At 39.0% G+C, this 18187-nt stretch overlaps 1 protein-coding gene across 1 annotated transcript in view; it reads right to left on the bottom strand.

The window, feature by feature from the left end:
• IDUA (alpha-L-iduronidase) overlaps nt 1–18187 on the bottom strand; it is a 287029-nt gene that overhangs the window by 77479 nt on the left and 191363 nt on the right. The window contains exon 4 of the mRNA XM_053703291.1: nt 10171–10278. Within this exon, the coding sequence (XP_053559266.1) occupies nt 10171–10278 (108 nt within the window). The remainder of the gene's footprint in view (nt 1–10170; nt 10279–18187) is intronic.

The raw sequence follows: 18187 nt of genomic DNA, 5'->3' as shown, positions 1-18187 counted from the left end.
ATCTACTATATGTTGTGTAAATAGGCAGCAAAGTTATTAATTCAGCTTAAAAAAACAGTCAGTGTTTGTAGTAATTTATATAAGCAATGATGTCATTGAAAAAACAGTAATATTGTTTTCTTTACCTTGGTTTTGTTTTAAACACCAACATATTTAAAAGGGACATTATACACTCATTTTTTCTTTGCATAAATGTTTTGTAGATGATCTATTTATATAGCCCATAAAGTTTTAGTTTTTTTTTTTAAATGTATAGTTTTGCTTATTTTTAAATAACATTGCTCTGATTTTCAGACTCCTAACCAAGCCCCAAAGTTTTATGAGAATACCGTCAGCTACCTACGCCAGCTTGCTCCTGTTTGTGTAAAGGGTCTTTTCATATGCAAAAGAAGGGGGAGGGTGGAGTGTCTTATTTCCCACTTGCAGTGGGCTTTCCAGCTATCTTTTCAACAGCGCTAAACTGAGAGCTTCTAAGTAAGTTTTTAAACGGTTTTATACTGGATTTTTATATCAGTATCTGTGCATCTTGTTCTTCATAGTAGTGTCTATTACATGCAGTTGTATGAAAATGAGTGTATACTGTCCCTTTAAGCTCTTGCTTGAAATTAATACGCAAGCGAGGAACGAGATTGTTTTCAGTTTTTTTTCCCCCTTGTCTTTTATCTGTTATTCTTATATTTATACTTCTGCTATATCTCCTATAAGTGATGTTTGTTACCTTGTTTACTATTTCTATAATTTCACACAATTATGTAATTCATATAATGTATCTGAAATGTGGGGTTTGGAAAATGCTGATATTTGTGATTATTGTACTATATAAATTTACAGAAACACATTGTCCGGGTAATCTGCATATCTATTTATTCTATTTCTTGTCATACAATGTGTATGTATTATTCCTTTCTCACAATAAAAGAGGAAGAAAACAAATATATGTATTTTACTACTTATAAAATATGAGGACTACTTGAATGCCCTCTGTCTTACACTGGCATCACCTAAAGAACTGACATCATGTGAATTTGTTACTTATTTCTGAGCAATTACACAGTCAGAACAGTATGTTACACTTTCTTTCATATTGTAATTTAAGGGACATGAAACAATTTTAGATTTTGATATAACATGTTTATAATATGTGTATTTATTTTTCACTTTTTTTCCTGTGTGTTTTCTGAGTCCTGAGAATTTAAAGTGCACACTGCAGGCTTCAGTGTGAGGTAAGTTTTGGCCATTCATATTAAATTGCAGCAACAAGGTGTTAATACATTCTGTTAAACACTCACTTTGATAGTATATAACAAATGAATGACTAATAACAGACTTCCAAAGTGTTTTCTAGAAAAGATGGAGAAAGTATAAAAAAACAGATATACTCTTTTTTTAAGAAAATATATGGTGATTCTTCCCTGTGTCTGTACAGTAACAGTGTGTTTATTCTTTATATGACTTAATTTATGTACTTTATGTGCATACTGATGTTTTAAACACTAAATAGCACAAAAGGGAAACATATACAGAATTTTACAAAACATTAAAGAGACATTAAACATTAAATACATTTTATAAGCTTACTATTGAGGTTATTCATTTTAAAATGATGAATGATACATATTGCAATCATTTCTATTAAAGTGACACAAGTCAAAATAAACTTGTATGATTCAAATAGAGCATTTTAAGTCAGTTTCCAATTTACTTCCCTTATCAAATTTTGCAGTCTTTTTATTTGCAAACTTTCTGGGGAATAATATTCTATTAAGCATGTGCAAAAGCTCACAGGGTATACATATACTAGTCTGTGATTGGCTGACGTCTGTTACATGATAGAAGGGGCCGGAAAATCGGAGAAAAAAATAAATTTGTCAGACAAAAATCCAATGCTTATTTGAATTAAAGAGTAGGTGTTAAATCATTGTCTTTTTATTATGCACTTGTTAATTATTCAGTTCTACTGCATTGAGTGGTCCTTTAATAAAACCCAGTACTTAGTGCTTTTGTTTTTACAACAATGAAACAGACTTTTATTTTCCTTTAACATCTGTAATAACTGTATTACTGGAGAGTCAGCAGATGGCAGTATAGGATATAGATTACATATTTCTCCTATTTTCACTACAACTGCACGGCTATGTTAAACTACTTTAGACAAAGGATATATTTCACACATTATGAATAAAACACTATTGATTTTTGAATGATCTATGTTCATGAAAATTGCTTTATATAGTACCATAAAGGCTTCCAAAAACCTTTACAGAATATTGCATTTTTTTGTTTACCTAAATAAAACGATGTGAATATGCCGCCCTTATCAGCCCTTGTAACTAAACATGTATTTCCCATTATATTTAATTTTAGTTTAAACAGATGCTCTAGAGTTGGAGAGGACTTAGTCAAAATTAAAATATGATGAGTCTTCTCTTATATTTAATTTTTATTGCCTATCAAGGACTATACTGTGCTGCACTGTATACCTAGTTGTGTACAATACTTTTTCCTCTTTTTTGTACCAAAGCTCTCAATAATAATGCAAGGGAAAGAAAAAGATAAAAAAGAGGAAAGATAGCATGCTGACATGTTGAAAGAGAGGGAGAGTGGAGGGAGAAACAGACATAGAGAAAGAAGTAATAATTAAAAAGAGAGGTAGAAGGGTGGGAGAGAGAAAAGAGAGTGTGTGTGAAGGAGAGATAAAAAAGGAAATAGAATAAAGAGAATAGTTGTAGGAGAGAGAGAGAGAGAGAGAGAGAGAGAGAGAGAGAGAGGAGAGGTAGTAGTGAAAAGTCAGAGGACGATAAGAGAAGACAGAGTAGAGTCTAGAAGGAGAGAAGTGGAAAGAAAAATAAAAGGAAGAATAAGAGAGGGGGGAGAAAGATTAAGAAGAGAAAATGGAGAAAGAGAGAGAGTTGAGAGAAGAGAAAGTAGGGGGAGAGAGGCGGAAGAGCAGGGGAAAGGGGAGAGGGAGATTGAAGCGAGAGGATGGGGAGAGAGACTGAAAAGAGAAAAGAAAGTGAAGAGAGAGGAAGTAGTAAGAGAAAGGAGAGGGAAGAAAGTGAAGTTAGTGAGAGGGATAAGAGAAAGAGAGGAGAGAGAGAGAGAGAGAGAGAGAGAGAGAGAGAGAGAGAGAGACAAAGTAGGGGGGCAATAGAGGAGGGGGAGAAGAGAGAAAGAGAGAAAAGAGAAAGAAAGAAGTGGATTCGAAGGGAGAGTATGAGAGAAGGGACCGATGAGAGAGAGAAATTAAGAAATATTAATAGCAGCTTATAACCTCTGGTTTCAGGGGTTAACATGCTTAAAATGCAGTACCCCTTTCCCTTTTTACATGTTTATTGTTGCCTGTGTTCCCTCCTCCTGAGTATCCTAAAGCTGACAGCTCCACACAGGTGCAGACAGAAAGGAGATGATGAGGAGTCTCTACTTGACAGCCAGAGAACTTGCATTTGTGTAAGAGGCTTTGAGGGTTACAATATCCAGCTGTGCCGGAAGAAAGCTAATGGTCAGGGCCACTATACTACCAAAAAATAACATCCCAGGGGCAGGAAAAAAAGAAAAAGCACATTTTTTCTATGCCCCTCTGCGAGGCCCCATCATGAATGAGGCCTTAGGCAATCGTCTATTTGGTCTAACACTAGAGCCACCTATGTAACAATAATTGTTTATGCAAAATATTTTAGCTGCTGCTTTTAAAATACATTAGAAATGTGACTTCAATATCCCTTTACAAGGTGTTCGATAACTATTTCCTGTATTTACACCAATCAGCACCCCACTTGCGAGCATTGTGCATATGTGTATGTTGAACTGTATGCTGAGCTGCACAGTTGTACTACTGTATTACTGGCATCCAAGTCCCCTTAGAATATTATATAAGGGTTAGCTCCATACCCAAATATGAACAAATATCCCATCCTGGCCATGCACACTCTCTGCTAGCCCTCAAACTCTAACTCTGGTCCTGCAGCTGCTCTGTCAGTTACATAACTGCATAAGACTTAATATTTTACAACAGTTTTTATTTCAGCCCCATGCTCACATTACAGCCCTGACCCTGCAGCTGCATTGTCAGCCCCATTCCCACATCAAATAAGGCCTCGGGTCCTGTCAGCCCCGAAACAAAATCAGACCTATGATCAGACCGCTGGCACTGCAAAATCTTTGGGGCCTATCTATCAAGCTCTTCAGACTCGCCAGAAACAGCAGTTATGAAGCAGCGGCCACAAAGACCCCTGCTCCATAACCTGTCCGCCTGCTCTGAGCAGGCGGACAGGAATCGCAACAATTCAACCCGATCGAGTACGATCGGGTTGATTGACACCCCCTGCTGGCGGCCTATTGGCCGCGAGTCTGCAGGGGGCGGTATTGCACCAGCAGCTCTTGTGAGCTGCTAGTGCAACGTTAAATGCAAAGAGCGTATTGCTCTCCGCATTCAGCGATGTCTTGCGGACCTGAACCACACTGTCGGATCAGGTCCGCAAGACATTTCTTAAATATGCCTCTATGTCTGTCCCAAAACTATCCCTCAAATCCAACCCTGGCTCTGCAGTCTGTCAGCCTCATATCCAAATCTGATGTCAGATGAGACCACTGTCACTGTAGCTCCTCTGTCAGTCACACATCCACATCAGATAAGAACCCTCGCTCATTGTTAAGGCGTGCATATGTTCAGAATTCATTTAGGCTCACGTCACCAATCTTTTTGCAAAAAAAGAGGTTCTGTAAATGTGTGTAATTGTTAAATATATGCATGCTTATTTTGTTATGTTAAAGTAGTCTTGCTAGATAGAACGGAATTTGTCTCAGCAATCTCACAGGTGTGAAAAAGGGGCTGTGGGTGTTCTCGTAGGCGTGTCTTGTAGTCTTGTCTCACTATGTCAAAGCTGATAAGGTTGTCTAGTGTTTTGTTTTATTTTATTTTTCTTGAGGTTTTCTTTTGTGTTAGAGTGGACTGCTTTATAGAGGGTGTTTTTTATTCTAATTTTATTCAATTGCTTAGTATGCTTCTAAAACTGTTTTTGAGATATTGGTATTCTTAACAGCGGAAGTTCTTGTATGTGGCGGAAGAGTAACAGTTGCAAGATAGAAGCAGCTCTATTGATATTAATAGAACTGATCTCGCGGGTACAAATCTTTATAAATTTGCCAATTTTTGAGCAGCAAAGTAGTAGCAAGATATTAGTTTTAAAAATACATTTTATTGGGGGGCGGAGCCAACTATAGAACCCAGTAGACGCACGTTTTAGGAGCTCCTGCTCTAATAAATTGTCAAAAGCTACTAAATGGCCCTAAAATAACATCCTAACTATGAGGATACAAGCTCTTTGAACAGAGATAGCAGTCCGCACTCTGGAGTAACTGTCAGAAAAACACGTTGATATCTGTGGAGACAATGGCAGCCAGAAAATAGCAACTCCTGCAATAGAGAGCAATCAATCATCTTTACATTGAAGCCCTCAAGCCTCAGATTTAAAAACGCCTGGTGTTTAGACTTTTCTCTACGGCTAATCCACCGAGTGTGGACCTGATCTCATATTAAACCATGAGGATGGACGATATGATTATGGATGCTCTGGCTATGCTGGGATGCCGCATGGATGTGCAGCTCAACATACTTTCCCAATGCCTATTGCTCAGATCGGAGATAATCCCTGACATACCAGAGGAAGATCCCAATACTTTACCCCCCCTTGGTCGATGGTGCATATCGACAGGACAAGATGGCAGATTCGTCTGGACAGGTCCCTTCCACATCCCCTCAGCAGTTTGACGCCAATTTCAACTCCTCCGTCACTCACCTGGCTCCTGCCTCGGAATGGCCGGTCGGGGCGGGAGCTGAGAAAGACATAATTGCGCTTAGCCTCGCTGAAGACGACCCTCCTGTTTGCTGGCTCTTCACAGCCACACATACGTTTATCTCTAAGGAGGGGACTCTGAAGAGAGGAGATACCGGCACCTGGATCGAGGAGTGGGAACTCGCCTCTGGCCCCCGATGCAGCCTAGCGGTGTGTGCGATGGACCCGATTCAGCATACCTACTTTACCACAAGCTGCCTCGTCACCAGGGCAAATTGGATTACAATGATCTACACCCTTCTACAGCTTCCCAGAGTCCTTGCATATACGACGGCCCCTATGTGAGCTCTCTACACTGAGGATTGAACTCTGCTGTTCAGGGAGGAACTCGGGGAACAGAACCGTCTTTGTTCCAGAGGCGGAGTGTCCCGCGTGGCTTTCCCTGGCAGACGATCCACTCTACTAGCGGGGATTGCATAGAGGTCCTTCAAAGCTCCCAGGATGCACTAGAAATGGAGTAGGTTAGAAAGGCTCCTTACACATCTGCACAAACCCCTCTCCTGACTCCCAGGGACTTAAGCTTGTGTCTATACTTGGAACTGTTTCTTTAAAAGCTTAGGACATTTGGGTCTTCATACTGGATTTCATATAATGCTCAAAATACTTCATCTGGAAACTAGTGTATTTTGCATTTGGGTACCCTGACTACCATATGCCAGTTTTTACAGCCACCTAATAATACCTCTGTACAAGGGTTTTATAATGATAACTCACTTGTTTACCAAGTTTGTGAATGTTTGATTTCATTGTCTGAGTCCTGTATATGCTCATTCCCTTATGTATTTTTCATTTAGTTTTGCACTATGTTTCTGAACTGGTATGATTAGAATTACATAACAGAACATCTCCTTTTTGTCATACCCACCTAAAGTTACGTGAGCTATAGCAATCCGGATACATAAAAGTTACTAGTCAGGGAGGTTTACGTGATGTACCTCTTACTTTATGTTTTTTGGGCATTTAGAAGGATAATACTGGTTGATATTAAGGATTTAGATATATCTTTGAAGTTTGTTTTGTTTACCTTAAGCTCTTATAATCCATGGGTAACCAACTCTAGAGGAGACAGTTATTGTAGGTGACTACAGCACTAGCACATGTTTCATATTATACCCTCATACCACTACAGCCACTTCCTACGGGTATATGACCATGCTGACAGAATACCTATTACATAGCTCTATTCTAGGGCTGCTAGCTATCTTAATATATCTCCCCTCACCTTACCACCCCCTTCATCTCCGTTAAGGGACCCTGACAGGTCCACCTATATTTGTACATAACAAGTTTTCATTGTGAAATCAGCTATGAGAAGACTAGTTTTACGCATGCCAAACAAAGCACTCCCCTTAACACCTTAATTTAGTTATTGCCCTGCTTGTACCTATAGCCTATACAATTCTTTAAGTAAGTTCACCATACAGCTCAAATGGGGTTGGCTCCGCCTTCCTTTTCTCGCCCTCCTCCCCCCCCATATTCCCCATATTTCGAGTGGCTCTTGCCCACTGCAACACCTTTCCTTATCCACTCTCTGTGACCCACCTGTGGTCATTACAAAAGCCAATTCTCCACATGACGACAGTCTTTATAGGACATTAGAATTTATTTACTATAACAGGAGTGGAGTTCATGTTTCAATGACTAAAAAAGAAAATGAAGTTCTAGCTCAGTCAGCCCAAACCTTTATTTGACACCTCACTTGACAGGACATAAGTTTCCATTCGTTATGGTTGGCCTTTTAGTATTGGCAGTGTTATCGATATCACTGAGAATTCCAACATTAACGTATCAATTCTGTGCCTAGCTTTTAGCTGAATGGATAACTTCTATGTAATAATATTGAGTGTTATATCTTGTTGTTAATATTATTAATGGGCAATTCCTGCATTTTACTTGTCTCTGAAACTTCAATAAAATTGTTTTAAAAAAAATAAATTAAAAAAAAAAAAAAATACATTTTATTGAATCCAAGTCTTTGTAACAAAAGTGCAGTTAAATCTCTTTGCTGCCAATCTGAGGTGCAAGGCACTGCTGGGCATATTTTAGCCTAGAGCTTTAAGGGACATAAAACCCAAAACATTTTTTCTTGATTCACATAGAGCATACAATTTTAAACAACTTTCCAATTTACTTCTATTATTTACTTTGCTTCATTCTCTTGTTATCCTTTGCTAAAAAAAGGTGTATCTAGACAAGCTCAGGAGCAGCAGAAAACCTAGGTTCTAGTTGTTGATTGGTGGCTGCAGATATATATTGATTGTGATTGGCTCACCCATGTGTTCAGTTAGAAACCATTAGTGCATTGCTGCTCCTTCAGCAAATGACATCAAGAGAATGAAACAGATTAGATAATATAAGTAAATTAGGAAGTTGTTTAAAATTGTATTCTCTGTCTGAATCATGAAAGAAAAAAAAATGGGTTTCATGTCCTTTTAAGTACAACCTATAATAATAAACACTATCAAGCTAGATAAACCACAATATGTGGCATGTTGGAATGTGTTTAAGCCTACTTAGTAACCAGAGGAGTTAGAGTCAGGTCTGGAGGCAAAAGTCACTGCAGTAAAGGTGGTGGTCTGATATGAGCTCACTTTGTAAGCAGCACGTTTGCAGGACTGTATTGCTGTTAGAAAAACATAGTGACCATCACTATAGGTCCTCATCCTGTCCTCCCAGCGCAATACATTCCTATAATATGGTGTTTCTGTGAGTGACTAGGGCGCAAAACCCTACCCATTCTGCAGTACAAACACAATGCAACTTTCAAGGGACAGTATACACCAATTTTCATATAACTGCATGTAATAGACACTACTATAAGGAATAATATGCACAGATACTGATATAAAAATCCAGTATAAAACAGTTTAAAAACTTAATTAGAAGCTTCCAGTTTAGCTCTGTTTAAAAGGTTACTGGAGCACCCGCTGCAAGTGGGAAATAGCAGACACTCCCCCCTTCCTTTGCATATGAAAAGACCCTTTACACAAACAGAAGCAAGCTGGAGTAGGTATACGTCGGTATTCTCCTAAAACTTTGGGGCTTGGTTAGGAGTCTGAAAATCAGAGCAATGTTATTTAAAAATAAGCAAAACTATCCATTTAAAAAACAAAAAAAAACAACTGTATATGGGCTATATAAATGGATCATCTACAAAACATTTATGCAAAGAAAAATCTAGTGTATAATGTCCCTTTAAGTGACACAATGAGTGGGAAGTTGTCTAAGTTGTAGCATCAAAACCAGTGACAATACATTGTGCTATTAGAAATCACGTAGCATAAAACATGGCAAATGCGACATAGGTTGCCAACCCATGATCTAAATCTTAAAGACTATGGGTCCAAATTATCAAGCTCCGAATGGAGTTTGATGTCCCTGTTTCTGCGCGAGCCTTCAGGCTCGCAGGAAAAAGCAGCTATGAAGCAGGGGTCTAAAGACCGCTGCTCCATAACTTGTCCGCTTGCCCTGAGGCCACGGACATCAATTTGCCCGATCCTATACGATCGGGCTGATTGACACCCCCTGCTAGCGGCCGATTGGTTGCGAACCTGAAGGGGGCGGCATTGCACAAGCAGTTCACAAGAACTGCTTGTACAATGATAAATGCCGACTGCGTATGCTGTCGGCATTTATCGATGTGCGGCGGGCATGATACGCTACATTGTATCACGTCTGCTCGCACATTAATAAATAGGCCCCTATATCTTTTGTTTCTCAAACAATAAGAAGCAGTGTGAGAGTAGAGGAGAAGTAGTCACTTGATGTGGATTAGTGTGGAAGGATGTAACCGATAAGATGAATATTCCAAATATACCCATGGAATGAAGGGGTTGTAAGAGAAAAGAGTGGTCAAACGTGTCAAAAGGAAAAAGGAGAAGTTGTTATTTAGTATATTGTCACTAAGTCTTTAGTGAGTATAGTGCAACATTGAAAACATAAGTCAGATTGCAGGAAGGGAGGAACATGGTTAGGTAAACAAGTCATATATGCCGGGTAGAGTAATAGGAGGTTTATTACAAAGGGATAGTAGTCATAAACCTTTATTTAAATCACATGATCTACTCCCTTCTCTCTTCTGACCTATATTTCTAGATTAACCATTTCTAAGCAGTCCTTGATTTTGTTAGTTTATAACAAAATAAATCTGTTGGAATTTTGCATTTATATTGCACGTACGGTAATACAGTTGTATATTTTTTGGGGGATAAACTTATGTGTGTATGAAGTTTTTTAGCCTATTATCTAACAGAAATCCTTATTACTGGGGTGGCATAAGAATGAAGAAAGCAGATAACTAAACAGAAAATGATCTTACCTATGTATCGCTTTGCTATCAAGAAGATAAGATTCTTCCACTCTAAAACCTGTCTTTTATCTTCAAAATCTGTGAAGTATCCAGAAGGACTTCCCATCAGTTCAAAACCTGCATAAAATAACACAAGTCTTAAAGGAACAGTAAACTCCAAAATGTAAACATCAAAATTACATGTGCAACATGTATTCAACATAAGTTTTATTCATCAGTTTTTATAAACTTTTTTTTATATACCATTTATTTGATCGCAAAACTTTTACCCCTTGTATGTTCACTGTCCGCCGACTGAACCACCGCTTTTTTTTTCAATTGTGAAGAATTAGACATCAACCTATAGTAATGATATCTGTCGCGCTATGTACAAGATTAGTGAATGCGCGCATGATGACATCATTTACTTCTAGTTTCCTCTATACTGAGTTCTGCGCATGCCCAAAATCCGACTTTCACGTGAAGCGATCGATGCTTAGAACATCGTATATAATAGACCACGCGCCAAATTTTGCCCAAATTAATCAATTTATAGAACATCAATTGAACACTCATTTCATTAGCGTGACAATCTTCAGAGTTAGTATTTAAAGAATCAATAGACTATTTACAACATGAATTCACAAAAAAATATTTTTCAAAATCAAAGCTGATTGTCTTTTTAAAAAAACATGCAGACAAAAATATTCTCTCTAAAATTTGTATGGATTTACCGTTGCAAACGTCGGATTAGAAATAATATTATATCGATATATAGATACAACATTGACGCATGCGCTGTAACAATGTCAGAAAAAAAAAGCCGCTCTGTAGACACAGAAGCGTGAGCGAGCTTCAGTGGGAGGAAAACTGGGCGTAACCTCATTAGCATGTGGGAAGTACAGATTTGGTCTATACCACCCGCAATAAAGATGTCATGGAGGGGTTGGAGAACGGACGGCCAACGGTTACACTGGAAAAAGTAATATTTAATAAAACATCTTAAAAATAATATTTTTTTTAAATAAACAATGCGGTTAGAATGTAATGTTTGAGAGGAACATAGCGTAAGCTTTAACAAACTATGGCCTAGATTACGAGTTGTGCATTAGGGTTAAAAAGCAGCATTGGCCAGTCTCAGCGCTGCTTTTTAACTCCCGCTGGTATTACGAGTCTTGCAGGTACAGGTGTACCGCTCACTTTTTTGGCCAGACTCAGAAATACTGCAAATCCACTTACGTCAATTGGGTATCCTATATTTTCAATGGGACTTGCATAGCGCCGGTATTACGAGTCTGGCCAAAAGTGAGCGGTACACCCTCTCCTGTCAAGACTGGTACCGGATTTAAAAGTCAGTAGTTAAGAGTTTTACACTACAATGCTGTAGCATAAAATCAAATCAGCCAATAGGATTGAGCTGGCATTCTATTGGCTGTTCCAATCAGCCAATAGAATGCCAGTTCAATCCTATTGGCTGATTGCATCAGCCAATAGGATTTTTTCTACCTTAATTCCGATTGGCTGATAGAATTCTATCAGCCAATCGGAATTGAAGGGACGTCATCTTGGATGACGTCATTTAAAAGAACCTTCATTCAGTCGTCGGCCGTGGAAAGAAGAGGATGCTCCGCGTCGGATGTCTTGAAGATGGACCCGCTCCGCGCCGGATGGATGAAGATAGAAGATGCCGTCTGGGTGAAGACTTCTGCCCGTCTGGAGGACCACTTCTGCCCGGTTGGATGAAGACTTCTGCCCGTCTGGAGGACCACTTCTGCCCGGTTGTGTGAAGACGCCTCCCAGTAAGGTGATCTTCAAGGGGCTAGTCTTAGTTTTTTTTAAGGGGGTATTGGGTGGGTTTTAGAGTAGGGTTGGTTGTGTGGGTAGTGGGTTTTAATGTTGGGGGGGGGAACTGTAATTTTTTTTTTAGGTAAAAGAGCTGATTACTTTGGGGCAATGCCCCGCAAAAGGCCCTTTTAAGGGTAATTTGTAATTTAGTGTAGGGTTTTTTTTTATTTTAGGGGGGCTTTTTTATTTTGTTAGGGGGATTAGATTAGGTGTAATTAGTTTAAAAATCTTGTAATTTCTTTATTATTTTCTGTAATTTAGTGTTTGTTTGTTTTTGTACTTTAGATAATTTTATTTAATTGCAATTAATTGTATTTAATTTAGGTAATTAATTTAATTGTAGTGTAGTGTTAGGTGTAATTGTAACTTAGGTTAGGTTTTATTTTACAGGTAAAGTTGTCTTTATTTTAACTAGTTAGTTATTAAATAGTTAATAACTATTTAATAACTATTCTACCTAGTAAAATGAATACAAACTTGCCTGTAAAATAAAACCTAACCTAAGTTACAATTACACCTAACACTACACTACAATTAAATTAATTACCTAAATTAAATACAATTAATTACAATTAAATAAAATTATCTAAAGCCGGCTGCTTTTTTGCAGGTGTTAGGTTTTTTTTCAGCCGGCTCTCCCCGTTGATTCCTATGGGGAAATCGTGCACAAGCACGTTTTAACAGCTCACTGCTAAAGTAAGCAGCACTGGTATTGAGGTGAGATGTGGAGCAAAATTATGCTCTTCGCTCCCTTTTTTGCGGTTAATGCCGGGTTTGTAAAAACTCGTAATACCAGCGCTGTCTGTAAGTGAGCGGTGAGCATAAACTGCTCGTTAGCACCGCACAGCCTCTAACACAAAACTCGTAATCTAGGTGTATGGATTTACTGACCCTTTAATGAACAATAAAAAAATGTACCTAGGTGGGAGATAATTGTCTACATGCATACTAAAGTTACAGTAGGATATCTTCTGCTAAAGTAAAGTCCTAAAAAAGATAGGGCTAGATTACAAGTGAAGCACTAATTTATTGCGCATCCTTAAACGGGTAAATTTGCCTGTTTACAGGCACGTGATAAATAACTGGGCATTACAATTGGCTGGTTATTGCTATTGTGAGCTCTCGGTAGTAATTAGTGCTCCAAAACTTATTCTAGGTTTTTATAAAACTAAAAAAGTAGCTTTTTAAAAATAAAAACAAACTGCTTGCAGCAGTTTTTGGGGTTAAAGTTGGCTGGTGTGGGTTGTTAGAATAAACATTGCGGTCTATGGGAACTGTGTGTTCCCTGTAACTATATATGTATATGCTTATATACATATATATTTATGTGTGAATATGTGTAAATGCACATATAGGGGCCCATTTATCAAGCTCCGAACGGCAGTTATGAAGCAGCGCTCTAAAGACTGCTGCTCCATAAACCTGTCCGCCTGCTCTGATGAGGCGGACAGGAATCTCCGGAAATCAACCAGATCGAATATACAATCGGGTTGATTGACACCCCCTGCTGGCGGCCCATTGGCCGTGAGTCTACAGGGGGCGGCGTTGCACCAGCAGCTCTTGTGAGCTGCTGGTGCAATGCTGAATACGGACAGCGAATTGCTCTCTGCATTCAGCGAGGTCTTGAGGACCTGATCCGCACTGTCGGATCAGGTCCGCCAGACCTTTGATAAATAGGCCCCATAGACACAAATATATATTTATATATTCATATAGATATATATTTAAATTTGGCAAGGCCAAATTCACATTGCACCTAACTTGTAATACCATTTGCATGTGCTGGTATTACTAAGTGGAGCGCAAATATCGATTTCGCAAAATTTATATTTTACGCTCCACTTGTAATCTAAACCATAATGTATTTTTACCTGTTAAATTCCTTTCTTTCCTGGTGGTGAGAGTCCACAAGCCTTCACATGTGGGATTTAACTCCTGGCAACTAGTAGGAGGCAAAGATACCCTAAATAGAGCTTTTAAACCCTCCCACCTTCTTGAATTGCTCAATGCTCAGTCTAACATATAGCTGAGAAGAGGAGAATAACAGAATAACAGAAAAGGAGGAAAGAAAAAAGCAGGCTATAAAGAGGTGCAAATCAAAACTGCGCCAAAGAAACACTACTGGGCAGGTCTTGTAGACTCTACCAACCATGAAAGAAAGGAATTTATCATGTAAACATAAATTATATTTTCTTTCATAAGGTGGTGAGAATCCACAAGCCTTAAGGTGTGGGATCTAATAACCAAGCTGTGGGTTCCACGAGAATATGCGCGGGACAAAAAAGTTAAGGCAATTCTATTTGTCAGGCAGCGTGGCCTGAAGAACTTTTCTGCCAAAGAGGCAAAAACATAAAAATTATAACATTTAGTAATGGTATGTAAGGAAAATCAAGTTTCAGCCTTGCAAATGTGTTCGACAGAAGCCGTATTTTTGAACATCCAGGAAGTTGAAACTGATCTAATGGAATGGGCCCTAATACGTTTAGGGAGAGACTTTCCCACCACCAAGTAAGCTTTACGAATCAACTGTCTTAGCCAAGAAGCTAAAATAATAGCAGTAGCATTTTTTACCTTTGTGAGGACCTGAAAAATGGACAAATAAGTTAGGACTTTGTCTGAAATCCTTTGAAGCTTGCAAATAAAACTTCAAAGCCCATACTACATCTAGATTGTGCAACAGTCACTCTTTAGAATTTTTTGGATTGGGACATAATAAAAGGACAGTGATCTCCTGAATGATGTTTTCACAAGATTCCACCTTAGGAAGAAAACAATACAAAGTCCATAGCACAGCCTTATCCTGGTGAAAAATAAGGTAAGGAGACTCACAAGAGAGAGCAGAAACTCACCTGGCGGAAGAAGCTGAATGTCAATATCATGCATGTGATGAAAAGGGGGAGCTTGCAAGACAGAATCAAATTTAGATTCCAAGGTGGAGAGATTGGTTTGATTACAGGCCGAATTGTGATTAAATCCTGAACAAAGGCTTTACCATCTGGAAGCTTGGGTAACTTTCCATGGTATAACACAGAAAGGGCTTACATTTTACCCCTTTATGTACTGACAGACAGACTTTTATCTAGGCCATCCTGCAGAAGCAGAAGGATTCTTGGAATACTAAAGGAGTGCCAAAAAAACTATTAAAAAATTACAGGTTATATATATACAAAAACATGTACATAGAAACCACTAGGGGACACTCTCTCATATAATAAAATAAAATCCAGTTCAAACTGATACCAAATATCCAATCAGACTATTGATATTATGCAGTTTTCAAAACTTCACAGTCTGTGTCTTGCCTAGGCAGCTCTTTGTCAACAGGTGGTGATCCTCTACGAAAAAAGTCGACAAAAAAACAACAACATTGGATAGGAGATAGGTAAAATAAAACTCACATATGTAGAGCACCTAATGGGTGCTTATAATGCAGACTGGAACCTCACAGTTGTCCAGCTATCTGAAAACGGGTATATCAGGATCAAGTAGGTAATTGACAATAGGTTCAGTTTATGAAAGACACTCCTTTTGAGGTAAACACACAACACCACATTTCACAGCACAGCAGGTTAAAGCATAATGGATAAAAGATATGAATAAACTCATGTCATAAATGCACCTCCCAGAGCTGAGTGCTCTCTCAGGTGGTGTCAGGAATCCAAAATAGAACCAATGCAAAAGTCAAAAGGAGTCCATTGACAACAGAAGCAAGTTTGATAAAATCCAATATTTATTTAAAAATCAACAATGCATTTCTCAACCTATTTAGGGCTGTTTCATCAGCCTGATGAAACAGCCCTAGTTAGGCTCAGAAATGCATCACTGTTTTCTTAATAAATATTTGATGGTGTCTACTACAGCATCAGAAAAACCTCTGTGTTTCAAAAACTCCACGTAATCAAATATACATTTTTTTATATCTTGGTAAAAGAAAAGAAGATGAGACAAAATATTCTGATGCCGTAACATAGACAGTGGAGGAACAGTGGATATCTGAATTAGATCTGCATGGCAAGTCCTGTGGGGCCAGACTGGATCATTTAGAATGACTGAAGATCACTACTGCTTGAGACAAGCTATTATTCTTGGAAGTAGCACTAACGGATGCAAAATGTAAGCTAGAAGAAAAGATTACCAAGGGACTATCAGAGTATCTACATGCTCCACTCATGGATATCTAGATCTGGCACAGTATCTGGGAAAATTGTTATTGAGATGAGAGGCCATGAGGTCTAGCTCCGGAAGGCCTCACTTTGAGACAATTTGATCGAAGATTTCCTGATTGAGAGACTAATCTCCCGGATGTAGAGGCCCAGGCTAAAATGTGAGCTACCTCTTTCATTATGCCCAGGCTAAAATGTGAGCAACCTCTTTCATTGCTAGCAGACTTCAAGCCCCGTATTGATGATTAATATACACCACTGCTGTTTAATTGCCTGACTAAAAATGTAGATACCATTCTCTTTTCAGGAGGAGGCAGCTATAAAGAGCTCAGAAGATTTCTCGAAGCTCTAAGATGTTTAATGGTAACCTTGTCTCCTGAGATCAAACTCCTTGTGCTCTCCAAAATTCAAGCCAGCCTGAAAGACTGGCATTCCTGGTTCGAATTATCCAGGATGGGCAAAGGAGCAATGCTCCTAGAGTTTTCAAATAGTGATACAGTATATCCACCAAGAAAGTGACTGTTACCTTTTCTAGTCTAGAAGAATTCTCTCAGCCAAACAATTGTAATCCACAGTCCACTGCCTCAACATGCAAAGTTGTAGAGGGCATAAAGAAAAATAAGCAAAAGGTACCATGTCCAATCTGAGGGGGTTAGGGTGTGTGTAATTCAAAATGCAGGAACAGATATACTGAACAACAAAAATCTTCTAAAACTTTTACTGAATGATAAGCAAAAAAACAGTTGGTAGTTTAAATTGAAGATCACAGAAACAGCAAGTTTGATTATAGGCCCAAAGCAGAACACAAACATCCCATACAAAGCTCTTAATACTTAAGTAGGTTGCAGTAAGAGAGTCTAGTGGGTACTGATGCTTTGTGCAGTAGAGGCTGAGACTGTCACTGGATACCAGATAGGTACAGTAGACACAGCTGGTTCGAGGAAAGCTGTCACTGGTATAGCAGACACAAGATTCTCAGCAGGCACAGGATACCCAGCATACAGTTTAACATACACAGGAATGAAGTAAGTTTGTTTGGCTTTCAGGAACCAGGTGAGCATACGCAGTTGCAAGATGAGTATGCTTGGTCTCTGGAAGGTGAACATACACAGGTAACAGGTAAGTATGCTTGGTCTCTGGAACAAGGTGAGCATACACACTCTAGGAACAAAGTAGGTAAGGCAATACTTAGCCCAGTGATGGGCTGAGTGAGCTTTTATAAGAACTCCCACACCTGAGACTTATAGGTGGGAGTTCTGGTAATTAGGACATGGCCCTTTAAATTTTAAGGGGCGCAGCAGTCAGTGCAGAAACTGAGTCTCAGCCTCCCTCCACATGGGACACTGAGACTGGGGAATACGACTTTAGCACTCGCCAGGAGTGGGACCAGGACCAGGTAAGTACCTGACATCCAAAACCACCACTATCAGATTATTACTTCCACACATTGAGCTACTGACGGAAGAGGTCACCTGGAGAGTGGAACAGGCCTTCTGCAACTTGAGCCTATGCTGTTCTGTAAATCAAAGACACATGGAAATTGAGTCAAAATTGAGTCAAAATTACTCCCAAGAATCGAAAACTGTTGTGGGATAAAGATAAAGAACTCTTTGGAACTTTTATTTTCCAACCATGGCTGCAGAGGAAAGCTAAAAGCCTTTTGGTGTGAGAGATTGCCAATGGCAGAGAAAGAGCTTGAGTCAAATATCTTCCAGGTATGGGGCTACAGAAATACCTTGTTCTCTTATCCCCTCTTACAAGGCTCCCAATGCTTTTGTGAATAATATAGGAGCGGTAGCCAAATCAAATGGAAGGTCAACAAATTGGTAACGTTTGTTGTGAAAGGCAAATCTGAGGAATTAGTGAACAGCTGTCAGGGTACCAGGAATCAGACTGAGACGTGAAGTGTAAAAATAATCACACCTTTATTAATAACAAAAAATAATAAAAAGTTCACAAGCCAAATGACAAGCCAGGAATCAAAGCCAGAGCTGGTAGTCAGACGAGCCGAGTCAGGAGCCAAAGCGAGTAGTCAGACA

This window comes from Bombina bombina, chromosome 2, assembly GCF_027579735.1.
Source record: "Bombina bombina isolate aBomBom1 chromosome 2, aBomBom1.pri, whole genome shotgun sequence".
Taxonomy (NCBI): Eukaryota; Metazoa; Chordata; class Amphibia; order Anura; family Bombinatoridae; genus Bombina; species Bombina bombina.
Note: the sequence above shows the minus strand (reverse complement) of the source record. Positions and strands in the feature narration are given on the sequence as shown.